At 28.7% G+C, this 15,523-nt stretch overlaps 1 protein-coding gene across 1 annotated transcript; it reads right to left on the bottom strand.

The window, feature by feature from the left end:
* Window positions 1-892: 892 nt before the first annotated feature.
* Window positions 893-2,725, bottom strand: LOC124942514. The gene is made up of 3 exons (XM_047483035.1): window positions 2,550-2,725; window positions 1,356-2,141; window positions 893-1,212 (listed from the first exon to the last, which is right to left on the bottom strand). The coding sequence occupies exons 1-3, from the start codon at window positions 2,721-2,723 to the stop codon at window positions 1,183-1,185; spliced, it is 990 nt and encodes a 329-aa protein (XP_047338991.1). The 5' UTR covers window positions 2,724-2,725; the 3' UTR covers window positions 893-1,182.
* Between the last annotated feature and the right edge of the window lie 12,798 nt (window positions 2,726-15,523).

Below are 15,523 nucleotides of genomic sequence, written 5' to 3'. Positions count from 1 at the left end.
TTGATCGTTAATTTATTCAATTTGAATTGTAGAAAAAAAATTTATAAGAAAATAGAATAATAATAATAAAAATAATATCTTTTATAAAAATAAAATATAAAGTTTTCATATATTAAAAAAAACTAGAGTGGTTATAATAATAATAATAATAATAATAATAATAATAATAATAATAATAATAATAATAATAATAATAATAATAATAATAATAATAATAATAATCGAGTATATTTTTTATTTTGGATACACAATGAATCAATAATCAACTAACAAATTCAAACTCGATCCAATCCGATTTAAATTTCTAGTTTACCAAACCAGTTTAAGTTTCTAATTTACCCAACCCGATTGATTCAAGGAAACCGAGTACCTAACCAATTGATACTCGTTTCCATTCCTAGCCTTAGCTCATGGGCTTGTTAGGCACACTAGGCAACCCTAATTACAATATCCCAAATTCAAACAAGGTACAAATATTCATAACCAAATAAGTAGTTGTAATAACTCTAGGATTTAAAAATAATAATAATTATTTATAAAATAATGATCAATAATAATTTTGAATAACTAAAATTCTTTTGATAAAATAAAACAATTTAATATATAATAATAAAATAAATAATAATAATTTTAAGTAAAAAAATATTTTAGTCCTTTAATTAATAAATTAAGGGATATAATAAATAAAATAAAAAAAAAAATTGATAGAAAATCCTTAATAAACCCTAGCACTTTGTTCAATCATCCAGTTGAATCTAATTCAAAAGACTGATAATAACTAAAATTAATATTTGCATAAAAAATTTAATTTCTTATCTGATGCAATATGCTTCAAGATGATAAAAATTAAGTCTAAAACATGTCTTAAAAAAATGAGAAATAATATTGATTTGCATAAATATTTCTACTAAATGAAAATATGTCAAGATACATATTGTTTACCAAAGTAACAAATAAACTCAATCCACAAGATTATTTTCAAAAATATTTCAAATTGATCTTTGGTCTAAAAATAAAAGCTCCTACTTAGAGTACTAGGAACCACAAAATATTTATAGTACTGAAGGCAATAAATTGTTGTAAACATAAAAAAGTTGTACCCTTAGAAATATTGGTTACTTGAGCTTCTGAAAGGTCTACAAATTGTATAGGGTAACCAACATTGTTCTTGATCCTGCTTCATCAACGGCTCTCCCGAGACAAAGATAGAAGCTGCACAAACATATATACAAAGCTATTAGTTAAGAAACATTAAGTGATCCTAAATGATTGTTTGATGTAGGATATATTTTCAAATAAACCTAATATTTTGAAGGTAAAGAAAGACTTGTTCAATTTGAGCGGGATGCACTAACCTGATGAGCAATTTGCACCAATCTTCTATTGACTCTAGATGATTTCTGATTTAACTCAGAAATTGTTGATTCTGGATCATTTTCTTTTCCTGTTGTCCGAATCTTCTTACTAGTCTCTGCAAAAGATCTACCGAGAGTATAATCTCTTCTACGCTTTCTGTTGAATGTGAGCTGCTTTGGAAGTTTAAAACTGTCTCTTTGTTTATTTTCCATAACTTGTACAACTTTTGATTGGGAATTCACATCCAGTGGATTGCATACACCATTCTGATTAGATTTTTCCACATCTTCTAAAGATATATCCACATCAACCAATGCAGTGTCCTCAATAGCTTGTTCTTCCATTACAACCACATCCACCAAACATGAGTCATCTCCTGAAGAACCTGTTAATATAGGTTCAGAAAACATATCCAACGGGCTTAGAGTTTTTGTTTCAACAACTGAACTTATCTGATCAGTTCTTAGTCCATCTTCAGAAGTTTGACATGGCTTCAGAAGTGATCTGCATTTACTAAAGATTCTTCTCCTTCTCATTCTTCTATGGAAACTTCTAAGAATTTGAGGCTTCAAAGTATGTGAACTTTTCCCTTTTACTCTTTGATAGGCATGCACCAGTTTAGTACAATCATTTCGATAAGAGTTATTCATCTTATCCATCTTTTCATTAATCTCTTTCAATTCTGCTCTAAGGTCTTCTATTGTATCCTCAGCAGTATTGAGTTTTCCTTCGAGTTCTTCAATCCTTTCTTGATGACTCAATGCCATATTCTCTGCTTCAGTGATCTACAAATAATGTACAAGCATAAAATAGGAAATTTGTGTTGTACTCATTGTTCTAGTACACAACTTAATGTAAAAATTTTGACATGAAAATAGCGTTTTCACCATTTTGAGTTTGGGTTGGAGGGGAAAAACGCAAAATGGGTTTAGGTTTGAGGGTGGGTTAGAGATGGTCTAAATAAACTAATGTGCATTCCAAATTCATAAATATTTCACATCCAATACAATCAAGCATCCTATACATAAAACAAGACAGACATGTTTTGATCTTAACCAGACTACAAACTAAACAATCATGAGTTTGTCAATAAGAATTTAGCTGCAAAGGATTTTTAAATCAAACTACAAACTTGAGGTATGAAAACAAGAGGGTAAAAGGGAATAGAGAATTTACTTCTCGAAAAATATTACCTTGGAATTAATTGTTTGTTTCAAGAGTAGCATCATTCGGAGAGAATCGTCCTTGGTAACTTTCAAGTTGTACTGAAGATGGCTGACTTTCCTCTCCGCCACCAATACTCGCGCAGCTGCCTCCTTAACCGTGTTCAGAATCACGTCAGCAGAAACCTTCTTCAATGTTGCCATCATTTTCTGCATAGACAAAAAAAATATATAAAAACTGTAGATCAGAGTATAATACAATGGGTATTACATAGACTTGAGATACGGGTGTAGATCAAGTATATATGTATGTATTGTTTGCCAGAGATGATAATCGACTGGGCATAAGATTTGCAAATCAACAAATGATAACTATGAAAACTTACCTCAGCTTCTTCTGCCATTGATGTGAATTGAATTTGGTGTTGAAAACTGGAATCGAAATCAATGGAAATGAAGAATATAGAACCAACTAGCAACCAAGTAGGATTTTGTTTTCTAGAAATGTGGAGCTTGAAATATAGGCGGTCAGCCTAATTGGGCGCCATTTGAATTTCTAATTCTCAAATTTCAAAAATTTCAGAAAAAATTTAAAACCTAATAATCTTTTTTTTTCTCTACAATTTATTTGGGCCAAATAAAACAATATCTAAAAAATTATTTTAATTATTTATTATAAAATGAATGACATAATCTAAAAACAAATTAGGGTGAAACATATTTATTTTTCAAATAAAAATATATTCAAATTATAGTTATAATAAATAAAAAATATTCAAATTACCGTTATAATTAATATAAAAGGAAATTCTAAAAAATATATCTTTCAACCGTGGTAAGTTATTTTATAACCGATATTTTTAATAGTTATATCTAGTTTTGTGTTACGTTCATTTAAATTGATTGCTTCTTAAAAATATGCGTAAAACTATTTTTTTCCATTTTTGTAGAATAACTTGCTTATTTATATATCTTAAACTTGAGATGTAATGATTCTAATTTAAATATTTTAGTTTTTATTTGAAATGGAATAGATCAGTGTATGAAAATTTTCCTTTTATATTATCCAAAATAATTGAAACTCTTTGGCAAATAAATAATATAGACTATAGTTCATGTTCCAAATACATTAAAACTAGCGTAAACTACTCACATTATTTAACTAATACTTTTATCCAATTCATTATACTTAATGGTAAGGCGGTCATGGGTAACCCAGACAAGCCTAACAAACTCATCCCAGGATAATTCATTTAATAAAAATAAATAGGTTTTTTTTTTTATAAATTTCTTAAGTTTTGTAATATAAAAGTGTTAACTTATTAGTTTGTTTAACAGTTTTTTTTAAGAGAAATTAGGGGAAAAAAAACTTTTTACACATTTTTCTACTTGAAGATGGAACAGACAAATTCTCGAAACCGGCAGTGATTATATTCATTGCGTAATGATAAAGAGCAAGAATTTGGTGTCATGAATGATGTCAAAAATAATGTGACAACACGTGATTAAACTTAAATCTAATAGAAGAGAGAAATTATATTATTCAAGTTCAATCAAATGTTGACACATCAATCTCAAAACAATTCATGACACTAAATTTATCCAATTCATTACACCAAATTTATCGCTCCATGTCATTATTTATAATAAGTTAGTTTAAATAATTAATTATAAAAACTTGTTAATATAATATATATTTTTAATTTATTTTTGTAAAACATATTATTTGTCATCAAGCAACTATTTATGTAAGACAACTGTAGTTATAAAAGAATTAAATGACAAACTAAAACGTAATATATATTTCTTTTAAAATAAAAATAAAATGAATCATCTATACTTGTTCTAATTATTCATTACCAGAGATAATAAATTAGTTTCAAAATTAGCTAATAATAAAATAACTAAGTAATTTCAAATCTTTAAAAATGTTCATAACTTGATTAGTTGGTTTAGTTAAATATAAAATATTGTTATATTTTATATAATTTTAGTATTTTTTTGTTTTATATTTAAGTAAATTTTATTGATAATGAATCAGTTGAATACCCATCCAATATATTATTTAAATAAAGCCCAATTATTATTATTCTTATAAAATGATATGAGAATTCATAAATGATATATATTTTCTTTTGTTCATTATTTGATTATTTTATAAAACATACACCATTATATTTTAAAATAACAAGACTAATTATATAATATTATATTATACAAGGTATAAGCTTTATTTTCATATTCATGTATTTATATATTTTTATGAACCAAAAAGAAAATTTTATTAATATCAGTTTAAAAATATTCAAGAGGAAAATTTCATTGGCTTGAAAACTAAAAATCAAATAGTTTTCGCAAATGCACACAAAAGAAATTATGTGTAGTAATTTATTGCTTCATTTTTCAAAAGAAATAAAGTTGTATTTGAGATTATCTTAAGCTAGAAACTGAGATGATTTTTTTATCCTTGCAGGTGCTGTTTGAACACTGGGCTTGGCTGTCCAAAACTTTTTTCTTTTTAACTCACACAAATAATTATTATTAATTAAGAAGATTAGAAAAATGCTTGAGTGAATTTGAGGAATAATTCAGTAATCGAATTAAACATGATAAAGTTAAAAGTAGGCTTTGTAGACCTTAGAAGCAAAGATAAAAACGTATCTATGAAGGAGAAAAAGAAAAGAAAAGAAAATAAAAAGACCCATAACTTTAGTGCATTTACTGGGGTGGGGTGGGCTCTCCTCTAAGGGGGCCTACCCACACAATGCACATTAAACAAATTATTGATTTAAATGTCTTAACAAGATAATTAAAATTGAAACTTACTTACATTCACGGATTATAAACTCATTAAATTTTGAAAATTTATTTAAAATACCAGAACTATTGAAAAAAAATCATTCGAGAACTTCTCGTGCCTCCATTATTATAGTTGAGCCTATCAATATAGAATTGAGCTCTTCCATATTCTCTAACAGAACAAAAATACTAATTTATTTTTAAAATTCATTTTTCACTCTTCGTTAGTCCATTAAACTCTCTCCTCAGACTCCTCCCCGCTTGTGTCTTTTGGACCCTTTGCCAGTCTTAACCCAAACTGGCCTATGTAGGTTTGGGGAAGTGGGCATTTTCGTATATTTAATTAAAAATTATTAGTTATATATTATTATTATTATTTATATATAATTAAATATTTTATAGTTAATAATAATAAAATATATATTTAAATATAAAATTAATTAAAAAGTAATAATAAGTAAATAACACTATAAGAATAATTTATTTATAAAATTAATTAAATTTATTTATTTGAATAAATAATATATTTTATAATTTATCTATTTAAGAGCTTGTCTAAAATTAAACTCGTGAACTTTCTCAAAACATGTAAGATTTTATCTGTGTCGATCATTTATTAAATGTAAACTCTCGTATCAAGAATTTGAGTTATCAAGTGAATCATTTGAGAAAGAAAATAGATGGTAAGATGTTAGTATTTTAAATGAGTTATTTGATTATTCAGTTGTGACTGACATGAGAAATTCATTAGGCAAAAGTGTTGAATTTGAAGTAGTGGTATTGAGGATGAAATATAAATGCTTGACCGTGATTGCACTTTATCATAAAGCTTTAGAAATTCAAACACCTTAAAAATTAGTTTCCAAGTTAAAAAAACATTTGCTAAATTTTTGAATTTGAGGATTGATTTTGTTTTGAAATATTTTCATCTACAGAGAGAGACACATTTAAATTATTGTTCTTAGGTGTTGAATTATAAAATATAAATAATTTAATTTATAAAATAATAATTTAGATAGTAATATTAAAAAATATATAATCAATTTTATAATAATAATAGTTTAAATATATATATTAAAATATAAATAATCAAATTTGTAAAAATAATAATTTAAATTGATATATTAAAATATAAATAATTAAATTTATAAAAAGTATAATTTAAATACATATATAATATAATATAATATAATATAAATTATTAAATTTAAGATATATTTAATAATGAATTAAAATTAAAAACTAAAAAAACAAAAGTTAAACCGTAAATTAAGTTAGTTGTACAGTTATTTTGTGAAATTGAATTTCAAACAAGAATTTGGAACTGACAGTTCAAAACTTGGTAATGTATTTTATTATTATTTATTTTTAGGGTCCGAAAAGGAAAGGGAGGGTGTCTTGCCTCACCATGCGCCCTGTTCATGTCATTGAGAGACTAAACCGTAAATCTTTTGTTTGTTGAAGAGATCCACCAATAGGAGATTAGACTTTTTCAATTTGGTTTAAAGTAGAAAAAACATGTAAGTTGTCTAACCTACATTTTATACACTATAATGGATGTATTATGGTTTATTTATACACGGATGGTATTGATTTAAGGGTGAGTTTTATTCGGCTTATTCACATTTACTTTTGATATGATTTAACTTATTTAGTCGCTAGCTAACCGTGAGTAAGTTTGATTCAACTTATTTAATCACTAATTTTAGGTAAATTTGATTCAGCTTATTTAATCGTTAACGATAAGTGAGTGTTATTCAGCTTATGTACTCTCAACTTATTTATTTTTTATATTTATAATATTATTTAATAATTAATATTATATATATAGCTTATGTATTGGAATAATTTAATAATACAGGTTATAACATATATATTCAGATTTATCTTTAACGCCAAAGTTAGGGCAACTTCTAGATGGGCTGCAACCTCCCTAACTTCTAGATGGGCTGCAACATTTAGATGTGATTGGCTACATAATATATTCTAACAGTGTGTGTTTAAGTGATGGACTACATAATATATTCTAACAGTGTTTAAGTGCAATTTTTGTTTCGATGTTTTTTTTGTTTATAGAATATTTTCAAGACCCTAATTCTAATTTCACATTCCATATCTCAATGTGCGTGAATGTTTGAGAAATATATTTGTTTTGCGCAAATGACTAAACACCGTTTTTGTTAAAACAGAGAAGTGTTATTTTTATTGATATCTTTTTTGTTTCCAATAAAAAAGGTCAAAATATAAAAAAAAACAATTATTGAAAATTATTGTCAATGCAAGTCAAGGTAATTTTTAAGTTGGAAAAAGAAATTGGACTCTATTCTTTTATTTCAATAGATTTAGTCAAATTTTTATTTTTTTAATGATTAAACTATTTTATTTATTTATTTTGTTCTCTTTAATAACTAATCAATTCAATATTTTGTAACTTTTTAATTTTGTATTTTTATGTTGTGGGACAATTTTTGGTAGCTTGGTGGAAATGAGTTTGGTTATTTTTTTTCTTGAGTGAGGAGGGTAACTTGGACAGACCGAATGTTGATTTGGTTGAATTAGATGGTTTAGAAGAATGTTGGTTTTATTTTTAGTCTTGGAGGAGAGGAAATTGGAAGTGAGTTTTTGAAGCTTGGGTTGATTGATCTTGGTTTGATTGGTTTTGGTTGTTGTTAAGAATAGGGAGTTAAATTTGTTTTGGTTTTTCCTTATATTTGTGAAACTTTGTTGAATTGGTTTTGGTTGTTTTCTTAAGAATAGGGAGTTGAATTTGTTTGGTTTTTTCTTGTGTTTGCGAGGAGGATGGTTTAATGAGTTTGGTTTGATTGTTAATTTTGGTTGGTCTGAATCGAAGAAGAGCTTCTTTTTGGGTGAATGGTCAATGAATTGAACAGAAGAGAGAAGAGTAGGATGAGAAGAAGATTAAGAATGATGAGTACCTTCTTGTTGTTTGCGCTTTCGTTTTATAATTGACAAACTCTCAATGCATATTATTGTTGTATTGTGAGTTTGAGAGAGGTGTTAGAATATAAAATAATATATCTGTAAGATATTGTCACAATATTATAAATTGTGATAATATCAATATTACATTATTATAAATATTAGTTTTCTTATTTGTTAATTATAATGTCTATATAATAGACATAACATATGTAATCATTAATAACAATTTAATACAAAATTTCTCTCTTTATTCTAACATTTACGACATTGTGTCTTCTTTTCAGAGAAATTTATTGTACTCCATTTTTACTTAACTTTGTCAACAAAAAATGATAACTTAGTAACATTATCAAAAGGTAGATATATAAGACAATATATATATACACATATAAATAAACTATATTTCCTTAGTCAGTGATCATCATACCACATTCTTATATACATATAAATATACTATATTTCCTTAGTTAGTAATCATCATACATAAAAAAAAGTACTTTACATATTAACTAGGAAAACAAAATAATATTGTAACACTTGGAAAACCTTTGTCCTAAAAAAAAATCGTAATTCGAAAAATTTCAACCTGTGTGTCAGAAATAATTTTTGATAAAATATTATTTTAAAATATTTATAGAAATATATCTTTTTAATTTGAAATTAGTTATAACAATAGTTAATTTTGATCAAATTTCAAATATTCTTTTAGATTTAAAATACTCAAATTAAAATTTGATTAAAGAAATCTGTATTTTAAATTAATTATAAATATTTGATTTAAAATATTATTTATTTGATAAGAGTCGTCAATTGATTTTTAAAATCAATAAAATTATACGTAACATATTGTTGACTATCGTCTCTTCTAAGTTTGATGTTTGGTGATACTCGAGAAAAGACTTTCGCGATATATTCTCTATGCCCATTAAAATATTTTTGACAATAGTCTTATCTTTTGAAAAATCGGTTTTATTATGTTTTATTTAACCAAACATTCTTCAAGTCCTAGACATGCACAAGTTTTTATTGCATTTAAAATTGTAGAATAATATTTAAATGCTGGTACGTGAGGTTAATGTCGATGCTTGATGATGAAATTACCTAAAAACATCAATTTAAGGCATTATGATATAAAAATAAATCCCAAACAGGCCCATAAAAAAGTGTTTTATAAAAATATTCTAAAAATATTTTGAAATTATTTTCTATTTTTTTCTTTAGAATTTTATAAAATGATTTTGAGTTCCAAAATTTAAAAAATTTAAAATTTTAAAATTTCAACCAAACATGCCCTAAGACATGTTCTTTCGGTCATGGGTGCTACTTTTCCTCAGTCCCGAGCTAAACCTTGAGTCCTAGGTTGAGGCTCCTCGGTCAAGGCGCAAAAGGCTATTAGTCGGGTGTGGGAGGCTCTTGGTCGGGTGCGGGAGGCTCTTGGTCCTTGACTAACTCTAGGCTAAACCTGAGCTAAATTTCCCCGGTCGTGTGTAGTGGTGGGTAAATTTTTCCTCGGTCCTGGACTAACCTTGGGTTAGGTCTGGGCTAAACATGATCTAAGTTTCCTCGGTCGGAAATCGAACCCAGGTTATAGGCTTGGTCGGTCTCCAAGAACATCAAACTACATGTTTGATGTTTTTAATTGGGGCCTTGATCCGTTGATGCACATGCATGGGGAGCTTCACCTAGTCCCATGGATCATTTATAACATCAAACTGATACATTATTCGATCGGGATGATATTCCATTTAATTCAAATAATTTTAATGAAAAAAACTTAATTTTTGAGTTTTAAGGTTTGATGAAGTGTAAGGAAATATCCAATAGCTTCCTTATGCTTTACATGGTTGAATAAAACCAAAACATGAAAATTGACTGTTCATATCAACCAATTCATGAACTGAAATTTGTTTTCTTATAAAAAAATTAGTTTTTGGTCGAACATGATCGGGATGACTTAGAATTTGTTTAAATATGTTTCTAACATCTTTAGAAACATGTTGGGAAGATTTTTGGGACACTATTCTTGAGTAATAACTCAAGACTATAAATCTGATTTTCAAAATTTTCAAAATCAAATTTGGGTATCTCTGATTTAAGTCGATTGGTTCTGTTTTGTTTCGATAGAAAACTTACAAATGATCATATGATCATTTTCCAATCAATAAATCAAACAATCAAGTAGTGTATAAAACTAGTCGAACTGAAATGTAATTTTTTAAAATTAAATTTGTAAATCATATTATAGTATAATTGGAAGCTTACTGTTAGTTAGAGAATACTCCTTAATTCTTTTAGAAATTTCTTGAATTCCTTACACGAAATTTTCAAAATTTTAGAAAAGCTTGAAGTTCTTGAATGACAGATTTTTGTTCAGGAGTAACTGAGAACTTGAGAGTGGATATCTTGCCTTTGGTTGATCGACCAAGTGGGCTTGATTTAGTTAAAAGACCATTAATGGTCTTTTGTTTTATCTTCGGTTAGTTGGCCCGTATATGCAATGATACTACCTTGGGGTGTAGGGGAAATAATTATCGAAGTAGAGTGATCATTTCACCTTTTAAATGAATTCAAATGGTGGAGAAACGACAAAGTCCCATCTTTGAAAAATTAAAGATGGAAGTTATTCGTATCTTGTTCGTCGTCGCGATGAAGAAGACAAACTAGGTGAAACGACGTCGTTTGGGGATAAAGTGTGAATGTTTGACGCTCCATTCACGTTTGGGCATTCTGTCACGTCTAGGCTAACGACGATGAGGTGCACATTAGTTGATCAAGTGCTTCGTAGAAGCGCATTTTTCTGTTGTAGCGGGCTACATGGTCCTCTATCGTTCGTTGGATTAAGCTTGGGCGCTCAACCGATGGTTGTGAGGTCGGTTGCACTGATTTCTTCTAATTTCTACTATGGTAGATTCCATCCCTTTTCCAGCCTTGGAACTTGTTTGAAATTCATTTTTTTTTCACACCTTTTAGCTCCATTTTTTATCTATAAAATATTTTTAATAAATATGAGATTTATTTTGCTCATTTATTTTATTTTTTGTATATTTTTGGGGTTTAATAAATAATTTATTTGTGATAAAATGGATACAACATTTATAATAAATTATTTATTTTTATTACCCTTGACTTTCATAAAATTAATTTGAGATAAAATGAGTACAACATTTATCCAATTTTATTTTATTTATTTTCTTGGTCAATACCTTAATTAATTGAGATTTAATTATTACAATAATTATAATTAATCCAATTATAACAAGTTTTGGCCTTAATATTAATTATTTTGATATTAATTATTCAAAACAATTTGTAAATTGGGTACGTAAAATTTTAGTTATTATAGAGTGCCCCTCTCGAACCGAGTTTGATTACAACAAATTGGTTTTTGAAAATGCATGTTTGAGTATGACATTTAACACTAAGTTTCCATATCCAATTTATATTTATGTGTGAGAGTAATAGAAATATAGAACCTGGAGTGATTAAATGTTGGAGTGACCTTTGGGTTGCTGCGTGTAGCAATTGTTGAGGCTTGGACATTGGTATGGGATGATGAATCTTTCTTTCTGGTGGTTATCCTAACAAGGATTGATTTCTGGCCGATGATGGCCTTATTCTTTGGATTCTGTTCACAAATGTTAACAATGTATCCTCAAAGTCTATAGGATACTAGTGCAAGAATGACCATGGGTATGGTTGAAACATCAATTTTTGTTAGATGTGAACATCAACAAATCATTCATGTCAGATGTATTTTTTAAACTATTGGCCAATAGTATTTGGATTAATGTTTGTTGGGATGATCATATATAAATGATCAGGGTTATTGTCCCTTGATGAGTCAAAAGAGGACATTAAAGTTTGATAAACTTATTCATGTATGTTACTAACAAGTAACGTTTTCAAGGGATCATGTGCTAATGATCGTTGTACTATCAATAAATAGGCTTACGTAAGAGTTAATGAAGTTGCTCATGGGAGTTACTAATAAGTAATATTTAGAGTGATCATGTGTGAATGATTGTAGCAAAATTAATAGATAGGTTTATGTGAGATTTAATGAACTTGCTCACATAAGTTACTAATAAGTAACACTAAGGTGCCCAAGGTAAAAATGATCAAAGCACTATCAATAGATAGGTTACGTAAGAGTTGATGAACTTGCTCACTGAAAATACTAACAAGTAACATTTAAAAGTGATCATGGAATAAATTATCAAGGAACTATCAACATATAGATTCACATGAGAATTGTTAAACTTGCTCACGGGAGTTACTAACAAGTAATGCTTTTGAATGATCATATGATCGTGAGTATCTATTGAGCAATATGGTTTATTTGTGAATGTTGGTAAAAGTTTTTTTTCGTCGTGGAAATTGGTAAACTTGTCACGGAAGTTACTAACAAGTAACATGTAGAGCGATCATATATAAATGATCGTGATACTATTAACAAATAATATTTCGTAAAATGGATAAACTTGTCACGGAAGTTACTAACAAGTAACATGTAGGACAATCATGTATAAATGATTGTGATACTATTAATAGATATATTTTTATGAAAGAGTTTAATAAATTATTTGAACATTTTGGCTCATAAGAATTAGAATTTAATATTGGATTGTCGATCTTTTGCCAAATTGTTTTCCAAAAAACCTAAAAAACTAATGAAAAAAATAAAAATATGCTTTTGACTATGCATTTTAATTTTGATTTTATGGATATTAGATTTATAATTTTATTTTATATAATTGTTTATATGTATGTTACTAACGTATTTTCAAAGTTTCATTGAATGTGGGATCGATTTGGAACCCCATATAGTTAGTTAGCTAGGATTAGGTTAAAAATTCAGAAGAACAACAACCATTTGTTGTAGCGGTGTATATGATTGAAGAATCACAACTCCAGGAACACTGAAGGAGCATCAGACCATGAAAAGCACCCTGGAGCAAGCGTGAATGCCAACAGATCGAGAATCCCATGCACAAACTGAAGTTGGCACATTCCTGACGCTTCCAACGCTTCGGGATGCTACTACGCGCACAAGACCGAGGAAACTAATAAAACTCTGCATCAATCTAGATTTGTTGATGCTTAGGACCGAGAAAAAAATACCATTAGTGCACTATTGTTTTTCACCCGACCGGTAAAATATGTTTTCTCCCTTCCGATTCTTAATACCGAGGAATTTCCCTTGTTGCTCTCTTAGGACCGATGGAGGGTTGCTACTGCTTGTGACGCATACGAATGAGGGAAGGAAGAAGTCGTTGCTTCAAGCGTTGCATCTAACTATGGTTTATTCTCCTGCTAAGGAGTTGAAGTACATTGTTGATTGAGGAATTGAACCCGCTGCATCTTAGCACCGAGGTGGCGACTCTCTAGTCGTGAGGTTAATAAATATCAAAAAATCTAAAGAAGGCTTATGATGACTTCCCATTAAATATTTCAATCTCTCCAAGATTCGATGAGATAGTATGTTATGGAGTCGTCTATAAAGCCTCAGTTTTAAACTTGAAGTTTTCAATAACTTTAAAATTAATTCTTCACCTTTTTTTTTCAAATTCAGCAAAAGAGCGTCAAATAAAACTTAATTTTCGACGTGACCTCAAAAAAATCGCGCACAACTTTACTTATTATGCACTTTTAAACTCTTATTTAAATTTTCTTACCGCTTAATTCTAGTGCTAAGGTTGATTTATATGTCAACGGTCGACCGTCAATAAAAGACATGGACTATTTTCGTAGTTCCGTGATAAAAAAATTCTATCGAATTCATGACTCTTTTGATGTTGTGACAAACCAAGATATATATGTAAATAAAATAAACAAATAATACATGTCCATATATAAATATATAAATCCTGAAAAAAAATGTTATATGGATATGATATACATAAAAATGCATTTGAAAATATTTTAACATCTACAAACATTCAAGTAGTCATAATAATTAAACATTATATATATATATATATTAATTAACCCGTTTTACGTTCAAAAAATATAAGCACCTTGATAGGGATAGTGTAACCCCTAGGAAATCCCTTAGTAGCTTAGCACGTGTCAATAGACACATGACAATACAGGCCCGAGGTGGCTCGCGATTCGATAATTTCTACCCTAGTTTGCGTGCCAAATATCTTTTAATATTGGGTCAAATTATTTTGACAAAGTGTCAAAGTAGTTTGACAATTGGAATTTTGATGATGAATGTATATAAAACTCAATCTATGTCGTCTAATCGTTTTTGGTGCAGGTGTATCGAAAACAGGTTATATTAGACTAAGTCTTAATGAGGTTCATTAGACTGATTGAGAATTAGATGCATTGAGTTAGACGTACAGTCTAACAGACGTAGTTAGACGTGTAGTCTAATGAATACGTAGTTAGATGTGTAGTCTAACAGATGTAGTTAGACGTGCAGTCTAACAGACGTAGTTAGACGTGCAGTCTAACGGAGACGTAGTTAGACGTGCAGTCTAACAGACGTAGTTAGATGTGTAGTCTAACAAACGTAGTTAGACGTGCAGTCTAACAGATACGTAGTTAGACGTGTAGTCTAACAGATGAAAATTAGATGTGTAGTCTAATAGATGAAAGTTAGACATGCAGTCTAACAGATGAGAGTTATACGTGTAGTCTAACTCCTTCAGATTAGTCTGAATGGATGTATAGTTAGATGTGCAATCTAACTAATGAAAGTTAGACGTGCAATCTAACTAATGAAAGTTAGACGTGCAGTCTAACTCCTTTAGATTAGTCTGAAGGGATGTGTTATTAGACGTGTTGTCTAATCCTATTAGACCAGGTGGTCTAATGGATCCTGCTATTAGACGGGGGCGTCTAATTTCATTAGACGAGGTCGTCTAAGTGAAATATGTCTAATGCTATGCTTAAGTAGTTGCTTGAAGCTAACACCCGTCTACCCACGATCAACTAACTGTATGCTACTCATTCTCCACTCTCCAGTGAAGATCAGTACGATAGCCAGTTGCAACCAATTGATTAATGCCACGTAAGCAAATATTCTTCCCACTACTTATTTTTGCAGGAATATCCTAGAAGAATATTTGGCTAAGATAGAGTTAGAATCAAAGGATTGTTTTAGTTGAGTGATATTCTTCATCATATTGTAAGTTGAACAGAGTATGTTCTGTTCAACAGTGAGCTAATCGTGCAACTGTATTTGATTCAACGTAACTTATACTGAATCCTTCCGGTGGTTGGAAGAAGGGGTGACGTATGAGAGTTTGCTT

Source organism: Impatiens glandulifera, chromosome 6 (assembly GCF_907164915.1).
Source record: "Impatiens glandulifera chromosome 6, dImpGla2.1, whole genome shotgun sequence".
Lineage (NCBI taxonomy): Eukaryota > Viridiplantae > Streptophyta > Magnoliopsida > Ericales > Balsaminaceae > Impatiens > Impatiens glandulifera.
Note: the sequence above shows the minus strand (reverse complement) of the source record. Positions and strands in the feature narration are given on the sequence as shown.

What these genes read in the sequence shown, in the direction of transcription:
- LOC124942514 (XM_047483035.1), bottom strand. Translation starts at nt 2,723, where the DNA reads ATGGCAACATTGAAGAAGGTTTCTGCTGACGTGATTCTGAACACGGTT. An exon ending in AACAAACAATTAATTCCAAG is followed by an intron (nt 2,142 to 2,549) that starts GTAATATTTTTC and finishes CATTATTTGTAG; the next exon opens with ATCACTGAAGCAGAGAATAT. An exon ending in TGGTGCAAATTGCTCATCAG is followed by an intron (nt 1,213 to 1,355) that starts GTTAGTGCATCC and finishes ATGTTTGTGCAG; the next exon opens with CTTCTATCTTTGTCTCGGGA.